Raw genomic sequence first — 23,486 nt, 5'->3', positions numbered from 1 at the left:
AAAAGATGGAACGCTACTCATAGTGACAGGACTGTCCTGTTCAATACAGTCTTATTTTTAATGGACTAGGACCCTAAAATGTGAATGATCATTTGCTGGGTGACTGGATTAAAGATAATTTCAGTTTTCTTCTTGGTATATTTCTATCTTTTCTATTAATAACTTCTCTAAAGTGAATATATATAGCTTTTGTGTTCAGACAAAATGTCTTAAAACATTAAGGCAAAAATGAGTAGAATTGTGGAATAAACTAAAACATCAGATCTGATCTAGTGAGCATGACGTAAGGTATAGGAAGTGTGAAACTAGTGATTTAACAGCAAACTGGGTTGATCAGAATTGTCTCTAAAGGTGTTTACAAGAGAAGTCATTGACAAAAAGCTTTCATTTCTCCGTGAAAAACAACTACAGGAGTCCCACAAAGGACTGTCTGGCCCTTCTCTGTGGGTCAGCATTCCTGAGGAAAGGTAGAAGTACACTGTAATCACGGTGTTAACAAGACAAGAGTATCCTAAGCTCTTCAGCTTGGCCCCTGTTCATTCACTGGGATGGTGTTCCTGCTGAGGGAGGGGCAGGAGAGTTTGAAAGACAGCCTTAACTTAAGAGAGGAGACAGGTTGCCCACGTTCCATTACTAACACAGTCTTTCCTGTCCATCCCATCCACAGGCAGCTGGCGAAGAGTCTTGGGCAGGCTGGTGAAATTGAGCCTGAGACAGAAGGGATACTTACAGAGTATGGTGTGGATTTCTCTGATTTCTCTTCAGAAGTTTTAGAATGTCTCCCTCAAGGCCTGCCTTGGACAATTCCACCAGAGGAATTCAGCAAGAGAAGAGATTTAAGGTAAATATCTGAGACCCTTTAAAGAATGACACGTTTTCTACCTTTCTGTCTTCTGACTTAACTTTCTGAGGAGCTGGCCTCAGATGTTGCCATCTTTCCACCAACACTCAAGTTCCATAGAGTTGAAACTCAAGTGCTCTGTACCAGAGGTTGGCCAGTGATGCCTTTTGAGCTAAACCTAGCCTATTGCCTGTTTACTCACAGCCTGTGAGCTAAGAAGGCTTCCTAAGTGGCTCAGTGGTAAGCAATCCATCTGCTAATGCAGGAGACACCAGAGACGTGGGTTCCATCCCTGGGTCGGGAAGATCCCCTAGAGAAGGATATGGCAACCCACTCCAGTATTTTCTCCTGGGAAATCCCATGGACAGAGGATCCTGGTAAGCTACAGCCCATGGAGTCGCAAAGAGTCAGACATGACTGAGCACACTTGCATGCGCTTGTGAGCTTAGAATGGCTTTTATATTTTTTCATGGTTGAAAAAAATTGAAACAATAATTTTTTATGAAAATTATATAAAATTCAAATTTCAGCATTCATAAAGTTGTGCTGAAACTTAGCCGTGCTTATTTGATTATATATTGTCTTTGGCTGTTTTTTTGCAATACAATAGCTGGGTTGAATAGTTGCAACAGAGGCCATATGGCCTGCAAAGCCTAAGATATTTGCTGTCTAGCCCTTTATTGAAAATGTGTGCTGACTCTTCTTCTAGACCATTCTAATTTCAACAGGTACAGTTGCCACCTTCTTTTCTCATTGCTATGCCCCATAGGTCTGGTCCAATAAAGACAGTGTTATCTGGTTAGAAGTGCCCTCCTTTAAATGGGCCTCTTCAGGCACAGAGCAAAGGATTCAAGACTTCTGTGCTTGGAGCTTCATTTTAAAGCTTTACTTTTAGGTCTGGAATTTGTTGGAAAGTACTTTTGTGGTATTTTTTTTAACAACATCTTCTTTGAAGATGTTTCTTCATTGTGGGATGTTAGTTCTTTTCTGATATTTCTCTTCAGAATTTGGTTTCAGTGCTGGCATTCATTTTGGATGCCACATGGAGATATTCAGAACCAAGAAACTTTTCATACAATCCACTGAGGCCGTGGAAGGTTTTTTGCTAAGGTCATCCCATGTCAGAGTCTTTTCCACCACCACACTTGCTCACTTCATGCAGCTGAACTTACGATACCTTAAGCTTGTGGTGCCCATTACTCCACCTAGTTAGAGAATCCTCCTTACGGGTCCCTCTTGCTTTTGTATCTTTTAGGAATTTACTTCTTCTTTTTTTTTTTTTCTTTTCTTGCCAAGGGTAGGCAAGGAAAAGGGGTTGATGGTTCCCTTTCCTACTTGTTAGTGGCTCAAATGGAACACACATATATTTGAAGTCAGTTAATTCAAGTTGCTTTCTTGGCTTTCAACAGTAACTGTTGTTCATAGAACTGCTTCTGGTCAGTTATCTTGTCAAGGATTTTGGGATCTGGGGCCATAATCTTATTACTCTCTCTGAACCTTCATTTTCTCATATACAAATGGAGGGACTTGTTTTCTGAGATCTTTTCCTAAGTCTAGGAATCTATTAAAAAATTAATAAGAAAAAGATAGGATGGATGACTGAATTTTGTTGTTTGAAGTGTAAGTTAGTAGAGCTATTCCTCCGTAGCTGTCGACATTTTAAATGTACCTACCCTTTCACCCAAAAAGTCTTTATTTCTCGGAATTCATGCTACTCAAGGAAGTATATTAGGGTACATGTACATGAATGTTTGTTGCTGCCTTATTGTAAAAGTGACACTGCTGATGTCCACTAGTAAAGGAATGGTTACATAACCAATGTCATATCAATAAGCTAGCATTCCCCGCCACTGTAAAAAAGAAGCTAGACCCATGTGGACTTTCCTAAAAGAATGGCCATCATATATTGCAAAGTGAAAGAAGCAAGTTTCAGAACAGTAAGAATATGAGCCTAGTTTTTTATAGTCAAATAATATAAATGTATATGTACATTCACATGCATATACATGTATACATAAAAGTATATATATATTTTTAAAAAAAGTCCTGGAAGGAAACACATTGAACTGCTGACTGTGATTATTGTGCATGGACGCAGTGAAGTGGTAGGAGGTATGGAGGTAGTATTTTACTTTTTATTTTATAACTTGCTCTATTATTCAAGTTATTCAAACAAATAACCTTTATAACTTTTTAAAATTATGAATGGAAATATCAGAAGAGAGAGGTGCTCAATCTTTCCAAGCCTGACTCCTAGTGTGCAGGTAAATAATAAGGCATGCCAATAATCCCTGCAGCCAGTATTGCTCAATTCCCCTCTCATGGCCCCACATTGCCTTTTTCTTTGGCCCCTGTTACCTTCTGAGTTAGACCACGGACTAGGAGGTCTTGCTCTGCAGAAGGCTTCTGTTAAAATATACCTATGTGTCCTGCAAAAGGATCCAAAGATTCAGGGAGCCTGTGGGATGCTCTCTGCTGTTAGTGTAGTAACAGGGATTTTTTTTTTTCACTTTTGTAGATATCATTTTTGCCTATCACTATCTTTTTAAAAATTTTTATTTATTTTAATTGGAGGATAATTACTTAACAGTATTGTGATGGTTTTTGCCATACATCAATTCATACATACATGAATTGTTAGAGGTATACATATGTCCCCCCATCTGAACTCCCCTCCCACCTCCCTTCCTACTCTATCCCTCTGGATTGTCCCAGAGCACCAGCTTGAGTGCCCTGCTTCATGCATTGAACTTGCAATGGTCATCTGTTTTACATATGGTAATATACATGTTTCAGTGCTATTCTCTGAAATCATCCCACCCTTGCCTTCTCCCATTGAGTCCAAAAGTCTGTTCTTTATGTCAATAACAGGGTTTTTTTAAAAAAAAACAACACTTTAATTTCCAGGAGCTTTTTACCTGTCCATTATCCTCTGGAATTATTTTTCTAAAATTCAAATCTTATCCTTTTGTTTTTACTACTTTGGCTTAAAATCTTTCACCTGCTTCCTGATGCCTAAAGTGGTAACCTCTAAACTTTGTTGAACATGCATTTCCTGTAACTTCTGTGCCTTTATTCTAATATTACAAGTGTACGTACTACTTCACTAATTTATTATATTATTAATGTACATAAAAGTGGAAAAATAAGAATGAAATAAATTTTAATGTATTTTATATTACTTTAAAAAGGTAGAAAAAGATGTTCATATTATCATTAATCTTATTTTTGGTGAAAGCAATGTGATTGAATATTTTATTTTTTTATTTTGCTTGAGCAACTTGCAATATGGAAATACAAAGGTCTGAGTGTTAAGTATTTTATGTTTTGATACTTAGTTTTGGTTTTAATGGTTATCATAACTGGAAAAGATGCCTCATATCTTAGGAAGAAATGAGCTGAACTTACTAAATCATGATACTCATTTTTCAATCCTATTCACAGATCATATTCAGATTCATTTTGAAATCCATCTAATAGACTTCCACCTTTCATGATGTCAGTCCTTTCTTGTGGACAAATTGAAAGGTGCTACATTTTTAGAGTTTTTAAAAATGGTTTCATTATCTTCAATTATTTTTCAGTTGGCATCTTTAAAAACTAGTTATAAAATTACATGAGAAAATTTACGTGTACAGATATGAGCAGTTTGGTAGCTTAAAAGATTAGGTCATTTTAGGTCCCCAAATTGTGTAATAATGAAACATTTCAAGAGATCCATTTTTAGAATTTTATATTAAAAACTTGAGTTTCTTGTTTTATTTTGCTTTCAAAAAGCAATAACTTTAAAAAATCATTGTTAAAAGATCATATTTACTTGAAGGGACAAATTAAGTGTATTTTTTTTTTTCTAGCTATCTGCTAGGGAACGTATGATTGACAGTCATTGTTTTGAAATCATAATGTGGCTGATGATGAATTCATGTTAGGAGCAGAAGAAAATGTCAACTTTGCTATTTTCATGGTATTAGTGCTATTAGTATTATTAGTTTAATATTATCTTCAATCTGGATCTTTGCAATAGTCTTTTTTTAGCCACGTACCTATTTTGTAAGGATTAACTTCGCTAAAACCATAAATCCATGGTACTGGGCATGTGTAATTACCCATCGTTCATAGTTCGTTGAAAATAAAAGAACCAACAAATGCGCCAATATCATTGCCTTTTGTGTTCTGGAACACCTCATTTACCACCTGATCCACACATCTTGTGAGTATGCCAGGGTTAACTCATGTGTTAACTTATGTGTTTATGTAGTCACAGTTAATAATTTCTTATTTTTTTACAATAAAAAATAGAGAAGTACTTAGTATGCTGAAGCGTTTGGATCTGATTACCTTTTCCTCTCTTTGACTGGTCTTGTAATAAATTTATTTCATTTTCCTATCAACAAATATTTATTGAACACCATCCACGGGCAGTAGAAATTCAACATGAGTAAAAGTAGATAATGGTTTCTGTTCTTGTGGAACTCTGTCTTGGAGCAATAGTCAAATATGGAATTATAATGGAAGAGAGATACTTGGTACAAGAATTTATAATACTCTTATTTCTTCTGCTCAGAGGTTCAGTGCCTTCAAAGAGGTTTTGCCAATATTTTTCTAGGAAAGTCAAAAGAACTAGGAAGAAATCCTAATATACCCTAGGAAACATATGCTATGAATAAATAATACATATTCTGTAAACTCCTAAATCAAATTTTTTTCTTTTTCCTCTCTTCTCTCCTATATGGTGATTTAGTCACTGAATTGTGTCTTGACTCTTGTGACTCCATGGACTGTAGCCCACCAGGCTCCTCTGTCCATGGGATTCTCCAGGCAAGAGTACTGAAGTGGGTTGCCATTTCTTTCTCCAGGGGATCTTGCCGACCCAGGAATCAAACCTGGGTCTCCTGCATTGCACACAGACTCTTTACCAACTGAGCTATGAGGGAAGCCTCTTGTGTTTATATGTATTATTTATATATCTATATATATAATATATGTGTACATAATAATATATACCAAGTATACTAAATCAGTCACTGGAAATGCAAAGGCAAGCAAGGCCCAGCCCTTGTTCTTCATTACTTTACTGTTCATAGGAAGGCAGACTTATACTCAGATATATTACAACAGAGAATGGCAAGTCCTATAATGTTCGTATGAACAAATTGCCAATGTCATTGGTGCTAGAGCTGAGATCTGAGAGATGAGTAGGCATTTCTAGAACTAGAGTGACTAAGTAGTCTTCAGTTTAGTGGCAGGCTGTGGCTGCAGAAAGGGTGGGGTGTTCCCTTAAGCCTCCCAGATCTACTGTAACAGGGCTCACAACTCCTATGGTTTTGATGGCTTCTTGACCTGCTCTGCTGGGCTGCCCTGCCATGGAGCCTGCAATGTTGCCCTGGCTCTAGCTATGTAAGGACTTCTACATACCCGTTTAGGTTTGGTATTTGAACAATTATATTTGGAACAGAAAAGTTCCATCAATCTTTAAACCTCATAATCCAATTATGTCAGTAAAATTCCAGTTTTTTAGTCCAGTGGAATTGGGGTAATATTTTGCAAACTGAAGTTGAGAGAAATAGTGTTTATTTTGAAAAGAAAAATGGTTGGTTAGCAATTTTCAAGAAGGAAGGCTGGTGTGAACTCCTAGGAGGAATCTGGCCCTTCTGATTGGGAGCACCATTTTTCTGGACCTTGGGCTTCAGTCTTTGGAGAATTGGTGCTTGCATGACCTAACCTGCAGCTCTCCTTAGCAGGGCATTTGAGGTTAAAAAAAAAAAAAAACAAAAAAACACCAATACTGCAAACCTTTGGGGATCAGGAAGAGAATATATTCAAGGAAACTGCTTAAAGGGGTTGCACCAGAAGCCCAAGAAACCCCAAGGTTATTTCTGAGACTGGCTCCAATTATTTCCAATTTCATTCATATTGTTTTGCTTCCTTTGTTGCTAAACTGAAACCAAAGCTTAAAAGCTCAATTAAAGTAGAAAGTGAAAACCTAAATTATTGGAGGGGAAAAATACCATGCTAAACTGATTTTTATACTTCAGTAGTATTGTAGAAGTTTGGATCATGTCACTTTTCAGTAAAACTATGAGCTTCGTTGAAGTGGAGGTGATTTCTATAGTTTTTCACAGGAGAACTTGTGGATATCTATTTCTTTACTATTCCCTCAATAAAAAGGAAGCCCAGTGACCTCCACCGGACCATTACAAATGCGAAACTTGGCACTTAAAATTGCTTGCTCTAAATTTTCCAATTGCTTTCTCTCTTTTTTTTTTTTCCATTTAATGTCTTTCTGCCAACTAGTGATTTTATTATTATAAACAGGACATTGTATTCACTTTTAAGAAGAAATATGAAGCTGGAGGTAAAATTACAAACTGCAGCTTCTTAGCTGCCAAAATAGAAAACAATGAGCTAAAAATACTGAGCACAGAAAGGGTGTTGTGGTGAGAAATATTGAAATTTCTTCAGGATGGAACTGTTCCAGATAGACAGAAATTTCCTCTCACTCCAGGTAAAACCAACCTTGAAATAGCAACTTGAAAGGAGAGACATATAATACTAACCTCTTTCAGGTCAAGCCTCCTGTGGGAAAGCTTTCAAACATAACTAACATTAAATGACTAATGATCTTGCTGTTTATCAGGAAGTCCAGTCTGATTAAATTGCCATTTAGAAAAGGTCCCTCTGGTGAGGGAGTGTGGCAGCGTAGAAGGAGCACTGGAAGTTAGGGACTAGCTGGGTGACCTTGGGAAAATCAATTCCTTTTGGGGAGACAGTGAGCATAGGTGAAACTGAAGTTTCATCTTTGGTAAAATGGATTATTTGACCAAGTTAGGTTTTCCAAAAGGTGTTGGTAGGCTGCAAGTTCTTTGGGATTTTAATATGTGCTATGGAGAAAAAAGATTCTGTGGCCATCCTGTTTTGGAAAACGCTGGGTTAATACATTTCTTACAACATTTTTTTTTTTTTTTTTTGTGGATCATCTCATGAAACTAGTGTTCCTTAGTATAAACTATGAAATTGCTAAACTAAATATTTCAAAACGTAATAGGTCTAATGGTGTGTGACTATGTTTGGGATGTCCTTTCTGAATTATTCAAAGCAAAATTCTTGGATTTGAAAGAAAGTGGTATTCCACTGGTGGTTATCGGCCACATTTATCTGACAAATATTGACTGTGCTTCACTGTGGGCAACAGAAGGAATTCAAGAACTGTGCTTTAAAGCACAGTCTTTAAAGCACACTCAGCTCTTCCATTGCCAAGGGAACCCCTTCTTTTCTTGCCTGGTGGGAAGCAAAGTTAAATTGTGTTAGTTGCTCAGTCGTGTCTGACTGTTGCAACCCCAGGGACTGTAGCCTGCCAGGCTCCTCTGTCCGTGGAATTTCCCAGGTGAGAATACTGGAATGGATTGCCTTTTCCTTCTCTAGGGGATCTTCCTGACCCAGGGATTGAACCTGTGTCTACTGCATTGCAGGTAGACGCTTTACTGTCTAAACCCCAGGAAGTCTGGAGGAAGCTGTCACTGTCATTTGAAACAGCAGTGCTATTCCCTTCATATAAATCCCAACTCACTGTTTATGAAAATACAAGAAACTGATAGATAGTAACAAAGATGAATAGGTCCTAAAGTAGATCCGCAAGTGGATATTCTTAACTATAAGTACTTGAGTAGTTTGTTAACATAAAATTTATGTTGATAAGTAGCACTAAATCTCAAAGAAAATAAAAAGCCAAATATTAGTAGATTTTATCTGAACAGGTAGAAAAATGCCTGTTGACAGAGAAGACAGTATTTGAACTTATTCTTAGAAATAATTTTGTACCATTATACAAATATGACTGCATAGGAAAGAAGATTAATTTCTATACATTCTAAATACATAAAATTGGTTTGGAAGTTATACTGTAATGATAAAAAAAACTTATTTTTATGTGGGTGGCTGAGGATTTAGAGTAAACTAGTAGGAGTTCAGTTCAGTTCAGTCGCTCAGTTGCATATGACTCTTTGCGACCCCATGAACCACAGCACGCCAGGCCTCCCTGTCCATCACCAACTCCCAGAGTCTACTCAAACCCATGTCCATCGAGTCGGTGATGCCATCCAGCCATCTCATTCTCTGTCGTCCCCTTTTCCTCCTGCCCCCAATCCCTCCCAGCATCAGGGTCTTTTCCAACGAGTCAACTCTTCACATGAGGTGGCCAAAGTATTGGAGTTTCAGCTTCAGCATCAGTCCTTCCAATGAACACCCAGGACTGATCTCCTTTAGGATGGACTGGTTGGATGATCTTACAATCCAAGGGACTCTCAAGAGTCTCCTCCAACACCACAGTTCAAAAGCATCAATTCTTCGGTGCTCAGCTTTCTTCACAGTCCAACTCTCACATCCATACATGACCACTGGAAAAACCATAACCTTGACTAGACGGATCTTTGTTGGCAAAGTAATATCTCTGCTTTTTAATATGCTATCTAGGTTGGTCATAACTTTCCTTCCAAGGAGTAAGCATCTTTTAATTTCATGGCTGCAGTCACCATCTGCAGTGATTTTGGAGCCCAGAAAAATAAAGTCTGACACTGTTTCCACTGTTTCCCCATCTATTTCCCATGAAGTGATGGGACTGGATGCCATGATCTTAGTTTTGTGAATGTTGAGCTTTAAGCCAACTTTTTCACTCTCCTCTTTCAATTTCATCAAGAGGCTCTTTAGATCTTCTTCGCTTTCTGCCATAAGGGTGGTGTCATCTGCATATCTGAGATTACTTATATCTCTCCCAGCAATCTTGATTCCACCTTGTGCTTCTGCCAGCCCAGCGTTTCTCATGATGTACTTTGCATATAAGTTAAATAAGCAGGGTGACAATATACAGCCTTGACCTACTCCTTTTCCTATTTGGAACCAGTCTGTTGTTCCATGTCCAGTTATGACTGTTGCTTCCTGACCTGCATACAGGTTTCTCAAGAGGCAGGTCAGGTGGTTTGGTATTCCCATCTCCTTCAGAATTTTCCACAGTTTATTGTGATCCACCCAGCAAAGGCTTTGGCATAGTCAATAAAGCAGAAATCGATGTTTTTCTGGAATTCTCTTGCTTTTTCGATGATCCAGTGGATATTGGCAATTTGATCTCTGTTTCCTCTGCCTTTTCTAAAACCAGCTTGAACATCTGGAAGCTCACGGTTCACGCATTGCTGAAGACTGGCTTGGAAAATTTTGAGCATTACTTTACTAGCGTATAAGATGAGTGCAATGGTGTGGTAGTAGGATTTAGGGATAATTAAATGTCAAGTGGCAAAGTCTCTGAAATGTTTTTATATTGGGATATGCAAATACCATAAAATTCACCTTTTTAATGTACAATTCGACAATTTCTTGGACATTCTTAAAATTATGCAACCATCACCACTAATTTCAGAACATTTTCACCACTTGCAAAAGAAATCCGAGACTTATTGGCAGTCAGTTCCTGTTCCCTCTCCACCTAACTCCTAGCAACAGTTAATCTACATTCTGTCTCTGTGAATTTCCCTATTCTGGGCATTTCATGTAAGTAGATTCACGTAATAAGTGGCCTTTGTATCTGGCTTCTTTTCTTTGGCATAATGTTTTCAAGATTCACCCGTCCTGCAGCATATGTCAATATTTCAACCCTTTTTATGGCCGAATAGCATTCCATTGTATGGATATACCACATTTTGTTTACCCATTTGTTGGTGGACATTTAGGGTGTTTCTGCTTTTTAGCTGTTAAAAATAGTGCTGCTGTGAATATTTGTGTACAGATTTTTGTGTGGACATATGTTTTCAATTCTTTTGAGTGTATACCTAGGAGTGGAATTGTTGGTTCATGTAGTCACTTTATATTTAACCTTTTGAGTAACTCAGACTTTCTTCCAAAGTGACTGCACAGCTTTACATTCCTACTAGCAGTCTGTGAGAGTCCTAATTGCTCCATGTTTTCACCAACACTTGTTATCTGTATTTGTAATTATAGCGATTCTTACAGGTATGGAATAGTAGCTCATTGACAGTATCTCGCTGATAACGTTCACTGGGTGGATTGATTCCATTATCATTATAAACTGTCCTTTTTGTCTCTAGTAACAGTTTTTATTTTGGAATCTGTTTTGCTATTAGTTTAGGTACTCCGCTCTTTTTGATTATTGTTTGCATGCTGTATCTATATCAGAAAGGTATACCTATATCTCTTCCATTTGAAATGATATAAGTGAGAAATAGATTTAAGGGACTAGATCTGAAGACAGAGTACCTGATGAGCTATGGACGGAGATTCGTGACATTGTACAGGAGACAGGAATCAAGACCATCCCCAAGAAAAAGAAATGCAAAAACGCAAAATGGCTGTCTGAGGAGGCCTTACAAATAGCTATGAAAAGAAGAGAAGCCAAAAGCAAAGGAGAAAAAGAGAGATATACTCATTTGAATGCAGCATTCCAAAGAATAGCAAGGAGAGATAAGAAAGCCTTCCTCAGCGATCAATGCAAAGAAACAGAGGAAAACAATAGAATGGGAATGACTAGAGATCTCTTCAAGAAAATTAGAGATACCAAGGGAACATTTCATGCAAAGATGGGCTCAATACAGGACAGAAATGGTATGGACCTAACAGAAGCTGAAGATATTAAGAAGAGGTGGCAAGAATACACAGAAGAACTGTACAAGAAAGATCTTCACGACCCAGATAATCATGATAGTGTGATCACTCACGCTCTTGTAGAGCCAGACATCCTGGAATGTGAATCAAGTGGGCCTTAGGAAGCATCACTACAAACAAGGCTAGTGGAGGTGATGGAATTCCAGTTGAGCCATTTCAAATCCTCAAAGATGATGCTGTGAAAGTGCTACACTCAACATGCCAGCAAATTTGGAAAACTCAGCAGTGGCCACAGGACTGGAAAAGGTCAGTTTTCATTCCAATCCCAAAGAAAGGCAATGCCAAAGAATGCTCAAACTACTGCACAACTGCACTCATCACGCTAGTAAAGTACTGCTCAAAATTTTCCAAGCCAGGCTTCAGCAATACATGAACCGTGAGCTTCCAGATGTTCAAGCTGGTTTTAGAAAAGGCAGAGGAAACAGAGATCAAATTGCCAATATCCACTGGATCATCGAAAAAGCAAGAGAATTCCAGAAAAACATCGATTTCTGCTTTATTGACTATGCCAAAGCCTTTGCTGGGTGGATCACAATAAACTGTGGAAAATTCTGAAGGAGATGGGAATACCAAACCACCTGACCTGCCTCTTGAGAAACCTGTATGCAGGTCAGGAAGCAACAGTCATAACTGGACATGGAACAACAGACTGGTTCCAAATAGGAAAAGGAGTAGGTCAAGGCTGTATATTGTCACCCTGCTTATTTAACTTATATGCAAAGTACATCATGAGAAACGCTGGGCTGGCAGAAGCACAAGGTGGAATCAAGATTGCTGGGAGAGATATAAGTAATCTCAGATATGCAGATGACACCACCCTTATGGCAGAAAGCGAAGAAGATCTAAAGAGCCTCTTGATGAAATTGAAAGAGGAGAGTGAAAAAGTTGGCTTAAAGCTCAACATTCACAAAACTAAGATCATGGCATCCAGTCCCATCACTTCATGGGAAATAGATGGGGAAACAGTGGAAACAGTGTCAGACTTTATTTTTCTGGGCTCCAAAATCACTGCAGATGGTGACTGCAGCCATGAAATTAAAAGATGCTTACTCCTTGGAAGGAAAGTTATGACCAACCTAGATAGCATATTAAAAAGCAGAGACATTGCTTTGTCAACATCTCATCAAGGCTATGGTTTTTCCAGTGGTCATGTATGGATGTGAGAGTTGGACTGTGAAGAAAGCTGAGCACCGAAGAATTGATGCTTTTGAACTGTGGTGTTGGAGGAGACTCTTGAGAGTCCCTTGGATTGTAAGATCATCCAACCAGTCCATCCTAAAGGAGATCAGTCCTGGGTGTTCATTGGAAGGACTGATGCTGAAGCTGAAACTCCAATACTTTGGCCACCTGATCCAAAGAACTGACTTATTTGAAAAGACCCTGATGCTGTGAAAAATTGAGGGCAGGAGAAGGGGATGACAGAGGATGAGATGGTTGGATGGCATCAATGACTCAATGGACATGGGTTTGAGTAGACTCTGGGAGTTGGTGATGGACAGGGAGGCCTGGCGTGCTGCGGTTCGTGGGGTCGCAAAGAGTCGGACACGACTGAGCGACTGAACTGAACTAATGTGTGAACTCTGAAAATCACCTCCCTATCTCCCTGAGGTTTGTTATTGTTACTGTTTTTATTGCCCTTTGTGACTTCACTGAACTAATTCTAATTCTGTAGAGTCTGTATTCTTTGTTGTGTGAAGTCACTAAAATTTCTGCTCTGCTAGCTTAATAGTCAGCAAGGGATTGGGGGCAGGAGGAGAAGGGGACAACAGAGGATGAGATGGCTGGATGGCATCACCGACTCAATGGGCATGAGTTTGAGTAAACTCTGGGAGTTGGTGATGGACAGGGCGGCCTGGCGTGCTGCGATTCATGGGGTCGCAAAGAGTCGGACACGACTGAGCGACTGAACTGAACTGAACTGAATGAATGAATGGAGATTTTCTTAAATGCTTTGAACCAGTAGTCTCCTAGCCTCTGCTGAGAGCCTCTGTGCATGTGTTGGGTCATACCTCCAATGGTCAGACAAGCACTTTACAGCTCTGCCTTAGTTTTCACTTCCTGCTGTGCAGAGCTTCAAGGTCAGCTGCGGTGCGAGCGTAAGTCCTTATCTGGTGTCTCCTGGGCATGTGCGCAGCCTTATGCATATGAACAGCTGTCTCAACCCCCAGGAATATGTCAAGGCTTTGCAAAGACCCCTGGGGACCCCTTTAACTTTTTGGTTAGCTCCTTATTTTCCAGCTGTTACCCTATCTCAGAAATCAGAAATCTGTAATGTTAAATAATTGCTGCTGACTGTTTTTTAACAAGCACCCCTGAAGCTATAAGGCTTTTTGCATAGGAGCTAGGTATGAGTCAGGTTAAAGTAACATGAAGGGGGTTTTTCAGGGAACTGCCAGACAACTCCCAGAATGACAAGAATGCAGATTTTGGTGAGCTTCTGAACCTTTTCTGTCCCCTCCAGTGGCTGCTAGGCTATTGGTTTTCACCAAAATTAGAAAGCTGTTGGTTTTCAAGGCCACCTCAGACCTGGGGAGAGGGTTATGGGAATAAGGCAAGTAAAAACCATACAGAGCTCACTGTTCTAATTGAAATTCATCTATTTCTCTTGAATAACTGTACATCATATTTTTATAGGCCTCTGGTTAATTTCTGGAATTATGAAAAGGTTGATTTTAACCATTTCACCAGTGTTACTAATGCTTGTATGGAGACATCCATACTCTGCCAGTCCCACCGCTGTCGTTCGCAAGTCTCTTCACTTTTTAATGCCAGGGAGGGGGCTAAAAGGAGACAACTTCCAGCCGCAAGTTTTGAGAAAGAAGCAAACCCGCCCTGAAGATGACAGAGAGAAGAGAAAGATAGAATTTGAAAATAAGGGCCATGAGAAGTAAATAATTGCATGGGGAAATCATTCTTAACGATTTAGAAATGTTGGACAGCTTGATATCCATATCAGTGGAGTGAAATGAACAACTTCATTGATAATAGGAAAAGAGGGGGATAAATTTCTTAGCTTTCTATGCAATATCTTGTTCTATGCTTAACCCTTCATTTTTCCCCAAACATTTCACTCTCTGGTCGTTGTGTATCTTGCCCTTGCCCTGTAGTGCATTTCATCCATTTTTCAGTACCCGTCTTCACTACTGTGACTCTTTTGACATCTCACTCTGAAAGTATTAGTCATGCCCCATTCTTCTTTCTCTTGACCATTTGTTCATATCTATAACACTTGCCATACTGTATTTCTAATTTACCTGTGTACAGCTCTCTCTTTCTGATGGAGGGCAGTGTCCTCAAGAACAAGGACTAGATCTTACTTGCCTTTCTGTTTCTAGAAACTAACTGGTATATAATAAATCATATATGCATATATATGTATAAGATAAGGGAGAAAAAGACAAAAAGGGTTTTATTTAGAAGTTTGCACAATGTGTTAATGTATTCAGAACTGAACTGAATGTGTTTTTAAGCAAGAGTAGGAATCATTCCTATTTCTTTTTTTATATTCCTAGGCAAAAATATAGATAAAACACAGTCCAGTGCCTTCAAAAAAGTTGTTAAAATGTTTTCCTATCTGATTTTCACACTAAAGAGTAAAATGTTAACATTACTGTAATAAAATAAGGCACAACTTCTATTTCTGACAAAGATGGAATAAACGCATTCTTCCTGGCCCTTTGTGTCAACAACTATAAACATGGGGCATAACACAACAAACACATACAGGAAGATTCTGAAAGGAGGGGAAGAGAAGGTGGATTGCCTAGAGGGTCTCAGGACTCGAGGCCCAGCATGCCAGTGATCCCCTGGTTTTCTTATTGTCTCCTACATATCCTAAATAGGGTACTGTGGAAATTGCCAAGCTGGAATGGCCAAAAAGCACAGGAAAAGCGATCTCCAAGAGAAACCTTTTTCTTTTAGCCAAAAGACCAAGAAAAGGGTGGTCTAAAACAGAAAAGCTTTTTAGCAATGCTCACCATACTCCAACCAAATGCCAGTGGAAAAGACACACACACACACCGTGGTTTCTGTGGGCCTGGGCACAATGTTAACAGTCTGCACCCCGCCCCATCCTATCTTATGAAATCAGGCAGCAGTGCTCCAATTGCTCCCTCCCTCCCCCCCACCGCCACTTGGTGATGTCTGTGGAGCCATGCAGGGACTTAATCTTCCATTCTGCCTGCCACATTGCAGGTGACACTGATTCCTGCTTAGGGAGATGTCTGCAGATCTGAGCAGGGGACTAATCTTCCCTCCCCTGCCCAGAAGTGGTTGGCGGTGCTCTAATTCCCCTGCCAGAGTGGTGTCAGTGAAACTAAGCATGAAGCCAATCCTCCCTCCCCTCCTAAGTGAAGCAGGCATGCTCCAATTCCCTAACTGCGATAGGGTCACCGGGGCCAAGCAAGGAGCTCACCTGTTCCCATCCAGTGGAAGCAGACTGTTCTGTTTCCCCTCCGTGGGTAGAACTGACAGAACCAAGAGTGGAGCTGATCTTCTCTCCGCTGTCCAGTAAAAGGAAGTGTTTTCCCACTGTCCCCCAAGAGTCGTACCAGCAGCTTCCAGTGATGAGATGAGCCTCCATTCCTGCCTGGCAGCAAAGAGACTATTGGTCAGGGCCACTCACCATAACATCCTTGCCTGGTGTCAGTGGAGCTCAGGGCAAGCTGAGCCTCTGCCTTCTACTAGCATAAACAGCGTGGTGGGAGAGGGATATTTAGCACTTACCTGCTTCCCTCTCCTTGTGTCAACAGGGATTTGAGCTTCTGCCCTCAAATTATAGTGACAAAGTAGTGTACTCCAGACTTTAGCTTTTCCTCTTCCTGATGGCAGTGGGGCTTAGTGGGGAACTAAGCTTATACCCAGCTAATAATGGTTGATAACTTCCCAAATTTGGCCAAAGACAAGCCCACAGATTCAGTAAGCTTTGCATGCCCTACAAAGAAAAGCACATTCCTCCTATGTGTCTTCTGCTCTCAGTACTTGCATGCAGTGCTGCTTTGCTTCTGACACCAGATATGTGTAGGAGTAAATCTTCGTCAGCTTTGATCAGGCAAAGGAAAAGTGATCACAGAAAAAAACAGATTAATTCAACTTTGTCAAAATTAAAAACTTGTGCTTCAAAGAATACTGTCAGATATTAGTAGACAAAGACCACACAATGGGCCAAATATTTGCAAATGATGTATCTAATCTTTAAAGGGACTTGTATCCAGAGTATGTAAAACTTTTACAACTTAGTAATAGAACTCAGTTTAAATGAGCAAAGAATTTGAAGATATACCAATACCTAATAAATACATGAAAAATGCTCAATATCATAGGTCATTATGAAAATGCGAACCATAATGAGATAACACTGTAACCCACTAGGATAGCTATGGTCAAAAATACAGATAACAAGTGTTAATGAGGGTGCAGAGAAATTGAAATCCTCACAGATTGCTGGTGTGAATGTAAAATGATGTAGCCACTTTGGAAAACTGGCAGTTCCTCAGAGGGTTAAACATAGAGGTAATGAGCCATCAGTTTGGCTGTTAAAGAATTAGAAACATATCCACCCAAAAACTTAAAGGTGGATGTTCATAACAGCATTTTCTTAATAGCCAAAAAATGGATACAATCTAAATGTCTGTCAGCTGTAAACAGATTAACACTATGTGGTGCATTCATTCATTGGAATATTTTTTGGCCATGAAAAGAAATGAAGTTCAGATACGTGCTGCAAAATGGATGAAACTTGAAGACATAATGCCAAGCTAAAGGAACCAGACATAAAAGGTCACATGGTATACTACAGATAAGAAAGTTACATAGTGGTGGCTAGGGGCAACAGGGAAGGGGAGATGTGGAGTAAGTGCTAATGGGCATGGAGTTTCTGTTTTGGGTGATGAAAATATTATGAGGGTAGGTAAGGGAAATGATTATGTAACTCTGAAGTGTCCATGTGATGTATTCCCAATTAGCAGTAATCATGCCTTGAATAAACCTCACTGGTTGCAGTACTACAACTGTGCAAAGCTTGAATTGTATATTTTAAAGAGTGAATTTTATGGTGTGTGAATTATATCTTAATAAAATTATTATTAAGGACTTCCCTGGTGGTTCAGTGGTAAAGAATCTGCCTGCCAATGCAGGAGACATGGGTTCAATCCCTGGTCTGGGAGGATCCCAGGTGCCGCGGAGCAACTAAACCTATGCACCTCAACTATTGAACCTGAGCTCTACAACCCGGGAACAACAACTACTGAACCCTCCTACCGCAACTGCCAAAACCTGTATTCTAGAGCTCATGTTCACATCAATGAGAAGCCTGCATGCCATGACTCGAGAAAAACTTGGGCAGCAACGAAGACCCAGCACAGCCAAAAAAATATAAATAAATAAAAAATTTTAAAAACCATTGTTAAAAATTAATACATGTAATCTATCATGTCAATAGAATAAACAGAAACTTAAAATTGTAAGATCCCATCAACTATTACAGAAAAGGCATTTGGAGAAAATTCAACACATTCATACCAAAAGCTCTCAGCAAACTAGACAAAGAGAAGAACATTCTCAGCTTGATAAAGATCATCTACAAAAAACCTATGGGCAATAGGCACATCGATATATGAAACAATAGGAAGCTCAGGATTAGTTCCACACAAATATGCCCTATTAATTTTTGACAGAGGATCAGAAGCAATTCAGTGGAGGAAAGATAGCCTTCCAGCAAATGATATTAGTTGGAGGAATTGAGTTTACATAGACAAGTGAATGATCCTTGACCTAAAACTCATGCTTTATGCAAAAATTAACTGAAAATGGGCTTCATTATAAACTCTAAAACTCACAGATAAGTGTATAGAATACTTGCGTGATAGAAGGTTAGTAAAGGGATGGGTTCTACTTTGCCACTTCCCTGGTGGCTCAGTGGTAAAAAGAATCGACCTGCCAATGCAGGAGATGCATGTTTGATCCCTGGTTCAGGAAGATCCCCTGGAGAAGGAAATGTTAACCCACTTCTGTATTCTTACCTGGGAAATCTCATGAACAGAGGAGTCTGGCGGGTTTCAGTCCATGGGGTTGCAAAGAATCAGACACAACTGAGCACACATGCTTCCACACTTCCAAAGAGTTCTTAGACTTGACACAAAAAGCACAGTCCATATCAGGAAATATTGATAAAGTGGTTCTCAATGACATTAGAAGTTTTTGTTTTTCTGTGAAAGACTCTGTTAAGACGATGAAAAGACAAGCTAGACTGGGAGAAAATATTTGCAAATTGCATATCCAACAAAGGAGTAGTATCTACAATACGTAGAGAAGCCTTAAAACTCGACAGTATAAGAGCAATCCAGTTAGAAAATTGGCAGAAGACACATGCCGCTTAAGGCAAATGCATAAACAAAAAAATGTTTAAGGACTTCCCTGGCTTTGGTCCAGTGGCTAAGACTCCATGCTGCCAATGCAGGGTGCATGAGTTCAATCCCTGGTCAGGGAACTAGATCCCATGTGCCACAACTGAGAGTTTGCATGCTGCAACTAAAGATCTCCCTACTACAGTGAAGATCAAAGAACCTGAGTGCTCCAGCTATGACCTGGTGCAGCCAAATGGATAAATAAATAATAAATAATAAATATTTTTTAAGTTTAATATCATTAGCCACTAGAAAATGCAAATTAAGTCTACAATGAAAATACCAATACTTACCTATCAGAATGGCTAAAGTAAAAGCAAAAACCAAAGTCTATGAGAAAGTTCCAAGCAGAGAAAGTGATTCATTCCCACACTGCTAGTAGAAAGGTAAAATGGCACAGCCACTCTGGAAACACTTTTTGCAGTTTCTCAAAAAGCTAAACGCAACCACCATACAGCCAGGTAATTGTATTCCTAGGCATTTATTCCAGAAAAATGAAAACTTACGGTTCACGCAAAAACTTATGCACAGGTTTTCATAGCATGTTTAGTTGTAACATCCCCAGACTGGAAACAACTCAGATTTCCTTCCATGGGCGAATGGTTAGACAAGCTGTGGTACATCCACATCATGGAATGGTACTCAGCAACAGAAGGGAATGGACTATTAATATACACAACAATTGCATGAATCTTCAGGAAATAAGCTAGTAAAAAAAAAAAAGCCAGTCTGCAAGGTTTATATCTGTATGATTCTATTGATGTCACTTTTTAGGAAAGACACATTTTGAAAATGAAGAATAGGTTTGTAGTTGTCAAGGACTGAGGCGTGCAGACTGGTGGGAGTTGGGTATGATTGTTATTAACAGACAACTTGAAGCATCCCTGAGATAAGATAGCATTCTTTATCTTGACTGAGGTGGTGCTTACATGAACCTCCGCGTATGATGAAATTGTTGAGGACTTTATGAATATAGGTACCAATGGGTTATTTAAATAAGATCAGTGCACTGTCTCAACGTCAACATCCTGGTTTTGGTATTGTACTATAATTTTGTAAGATTTACCATTGGAAGTCACATAAAAGGAAGATGTGTGTGTGCTCAGTTGTGTCCGGCTCTTTGCAACCCCGTGGACTGTAGCCTGCTTGGCTCCTCTGTCCATAGAATTTTCCTCTCCTGGCAAAATACTGGAGCCAGTTGCCATTTCCTCATCCAGGGGATTTTCCCGACCCAGGCATCAAACCCACATCTCTTGCGTCTCTTGTACTGGCAGGCGGATTCTTTACCACTGAGCCACCTCGGGAGCCCCAACAGGAAGATAAAGCATCTTTCTACCATTTCTTATCATTGTGTATTAATCAATGATTATCTCAAAGTAAAAGTTTAAATTTTTTTAAAGGGGTACCAGATGAACACAGATGAGAAAGTAATTAATTTTGCATGAGGAAACTTTAAAGCCAGGTAATCTTTGAACTTGATTGTGAGGGATGAATAGAATTTCCACAGGCTTTTGACTTACTGTTATTTAAAAAGGAAGAGGAAAAGGCAATTAACACTGTTACTGACATTCTCTGAGAAGACCTCTCAGTAGGCAGATATGTCTGTAAGTCAGTAACCTTAGACCTAGGTTAAATTCAGGAAAATCTGAGGGTGTGAGTTAGAGGGCCAGAACAAAAAGTTTGGATGGAGGAAGATGAGTAAAATTTGGGTATTAAGTGCCTAGGATAATCAATAGGAGATGTCCAAGAGGCAGAAAGAAAAACCTGGCACTCATGAAAGGAGTCTGGGCTGCAGATACCTACTCCGGTACATGAAGTAGTAGTTAAAGCCACAAAGTGAATGAATATACCTAGTCGAAAAAGGGAAAGAGGACCAGTGATGGACTGTGAAGAGCTCCAGCGTTTAAAGCTGCTTAGGAAAAGGTGAGGAGCGGGCTACAGAAAGGAGGATGTTAGAAGAGTTAAAGAAAAAGAGAAGGCACAGGTGGTGGCAAGTTCCAAGTAAGGGTGAGCTACTCTGGGCTCTGGGACAGAAGTCATTGCATTTATCTATCAAGCCCTTTTCTTTGTCTTTGGACTATCTCGTGAGTTGTTTCAGTGGCGTTAGAGCCAAAAGAGTGGAAGGGACATGAAAAAGTGGGTATGATAAATACACACATGCCTTTCAAAAGGCTTTGCCATGCCAGAGGCTGTGATGGGGAGCTTGACAGAAGCAGGGTCCTGAAGATGTTTGTGAGAATGAGGAGGGTTTGAGCCTGCTGGCAGGCAGCGGATAAGGAACCATACACATATTTGGACTCCTCTTCGGAAATTGCCTTCAGAGCCTAAGGCACATTTTCAACAATGGCAAATCTTCATCTTTTGAGAGTGCATTTGAATTTTGGAAACAGCCAAGTCAGTTTGGAGCCAAGAGTGGTGAATCAGGTGGGTGATCAGGCTGGATAATACGACTTCAAAAAAAAAAGTATAATTATAAGTAGTAAAACTGATTTTCTTGTGAAGCTCGTGAATTGGCTTAGAAAGTAGTTCTTACAGAATTCCAAAAACCTCTTGAGCACTTGTGGCATTATGTGAGCAAGTGTACGGAGTCTCTTTGTAGGTTTCAGAGGAAGGCGCTGATGTGCATAGAGGTTCTGTTATGTGTGTGATGGTTTTGTTGCATATATTTACTCATATTTGTTACATATATTCACTCAGAGTGTGCAAATGTAAAGTTGCCCTGTATTCTTTTTGCCTGAGAGGTGACCTAGTGGAATTATACCAAAGTTTGTATGTTGGAGAATCCAGAGTTTCAAATTGTGATTGTTTAAACAGTTCTCCTGTGGTCTTACAGATGTAATTAGAATTCCTAGGATAGGAGTGTTCCCACAAGCATAATAATGCTTTAAATGTGTGTTCAATTATCCTTTTCTATAGCCATATTTAATCGTTTCTTTTTTGAAATAGAGTTACTTTGAAAATATTAAGTCACTCGCATGATCTTGACTGTTGGTCAGACCTGACACGGTGCTGGGCACGTATGAGGCGCTCGTCGGGTGTCTCTTTCCTGTTGTCTCTGCCTTGGGGCTTGATGCACACCAAGGACACACCAAGAGAAAGATCTGTTCCTTAGTAATAGATCATCTCCATTACGTTCTGCCAGAAATATCCAGGATAAGGAAAATTAACACATGGGAAAGTTTGAAGTTTTCATTTAGCCTTGTTGCTAATGTGGCAAATATACATATACCAAAATATAATTTATTGACTGCATCCTTTGTACTTTTTGATAGGTATAATTATTTTATACTTAAGCATTACCTTATTTAATCATTAAAACAACCCTGTGAAATATTGGATTGGCCAAAAGGTTAGTTTGGGATGATACAGAAAAACCCGAATGAACTTTTTATCCAATAATCACCCCTGTTGGACAGATGAAGAAACTGGCTCAGATGAGTGTAGTCACTTGCCCAAGGTCACATGGCTGAGAGGGGCAAAGCTTGGACTTGAATTCAGTTCTGTAGTCTCAGAACCTCTTACCACCATCTCCGTATGTCTCCACATTAAAACTCACACTTTTGATAAAACATTTAAAAAAAAAACAAAGAAAACATCAAATCAGTAAACAAACAAACACCGCATGCTTCCCCTCCCCATATTGAGAAAGGAGAAGTTAGAGCCTCCTTCAAATCTCTACTGGCCAAAAAAATGTCATAGCATTGTACTTTGTGTAATTAGAATTACAGAAGCAATCCTTCTAAAAATTACTTTGTTTTTGAAATAGAAACTTGAGGGACTTCCTGGGTGGTCCAGCAGTTAAGACTCTGGGCTTCCACTGCAGGGGGCATGGGTTCGATCCCTGGTTGGAACTAGATCCTGTATGCTATGTAGTGCGGCACTTCCCCTCCTCCCACAATAGTAACTCAGCTGATACCCTGCCATGCCGTCCCTCTGCTTCCCAGCACCTGAGGCTCCCAGGAGTGGGCAGCGTGGAAGCATCAGCTGTAACATTCTGTCATGACTTGCTAACGAGAAGGCCTTGGGGAAAGCCACAACGAGTTAGCCATTCTAGGAAACTTTCCACAGCTGTTGCATTAATTAAGACTTTTGGTCCCAAATAACAGAAACCACTGGAGCTCACTTAAGCAGAAAGGGGAATTTGTTTTAAGGATCCTGTGGTGACTCCCAGAATTCAAGGGCAGGGAACCAGGGACTGCAGTGAGGCAGGAAACCCAGAAAGGCTTCTTGCGTCACCTCCGCCCCTCACGCCCTCTGCACCCTGGCTTCCCCTAACTCACACCAGCCTCTCTTGCTTCTGCCCCTCGCGGGGGGGATGACTGCTACTAAGAGCTACTACAGCCACCCAGAAGGAGCCTTGTTTCTCTCTCCCTCTTCTCCCCTCACATACCTTCCTCTTTCTCTCACTCTCCCTTCCTGTCCTGATTCCAAATTCAAGGGTGAGAATCAAGTTTTGTCCTGCTTTGGGTTACATGTTGGTTTGGGAGAGGGAGCATCAAGCCAGTTAACAGTCCTTCACAACTCGTTTCCTCCCCGCTTTATGCCTTGGTGCCACTGGTTACTTTTCTGTCCCAGGA

General features: G+C 39.8%; 1 protein-coding gene across 3 annotated transcripts in view; it reads left to right on the top strand.

The window, feature by feature from the left end:
- The window catches only part of DIS3L2 (DIS3 like 3'-5' exoribonuclease 2), a 364,857-nt gene that overhangs the window by 175,493 nt on the left and 165,878 nt on the right, over nt 1-23,486 (top strand). For all 3 annotated transcript variants that reach the window (XM_061148508.1, XM_061148507.1, XM_061148509.1), the window contains one exon: nt 668-841. In XM_061148508.1, coding sequence (XP_061004491.1) covers nt 668-841 — 174 coding nt within the window. The remainder of the gene's footprint in view (nt 1-667; nt 842-23,486) is intronic.

This window comes from Dama dama, chromosome 8, assembly GCF_033118175.1.
Source record: "Dama dama isolate Ldn47 chromosome 8, ASM3311817v1, whole genome shotgun sequence".
Lineage (NCBI taxonomy): Eukaryota > Metazoa > Chordata > Mammalia > Artiodactyla > Cervidae > Dama > Dama dama.
The sequence above is the reverse complement of the archived record's forward strand: the minus strand, read 5'-3'. Positions and strand labels throughout refer to the sequence as shown.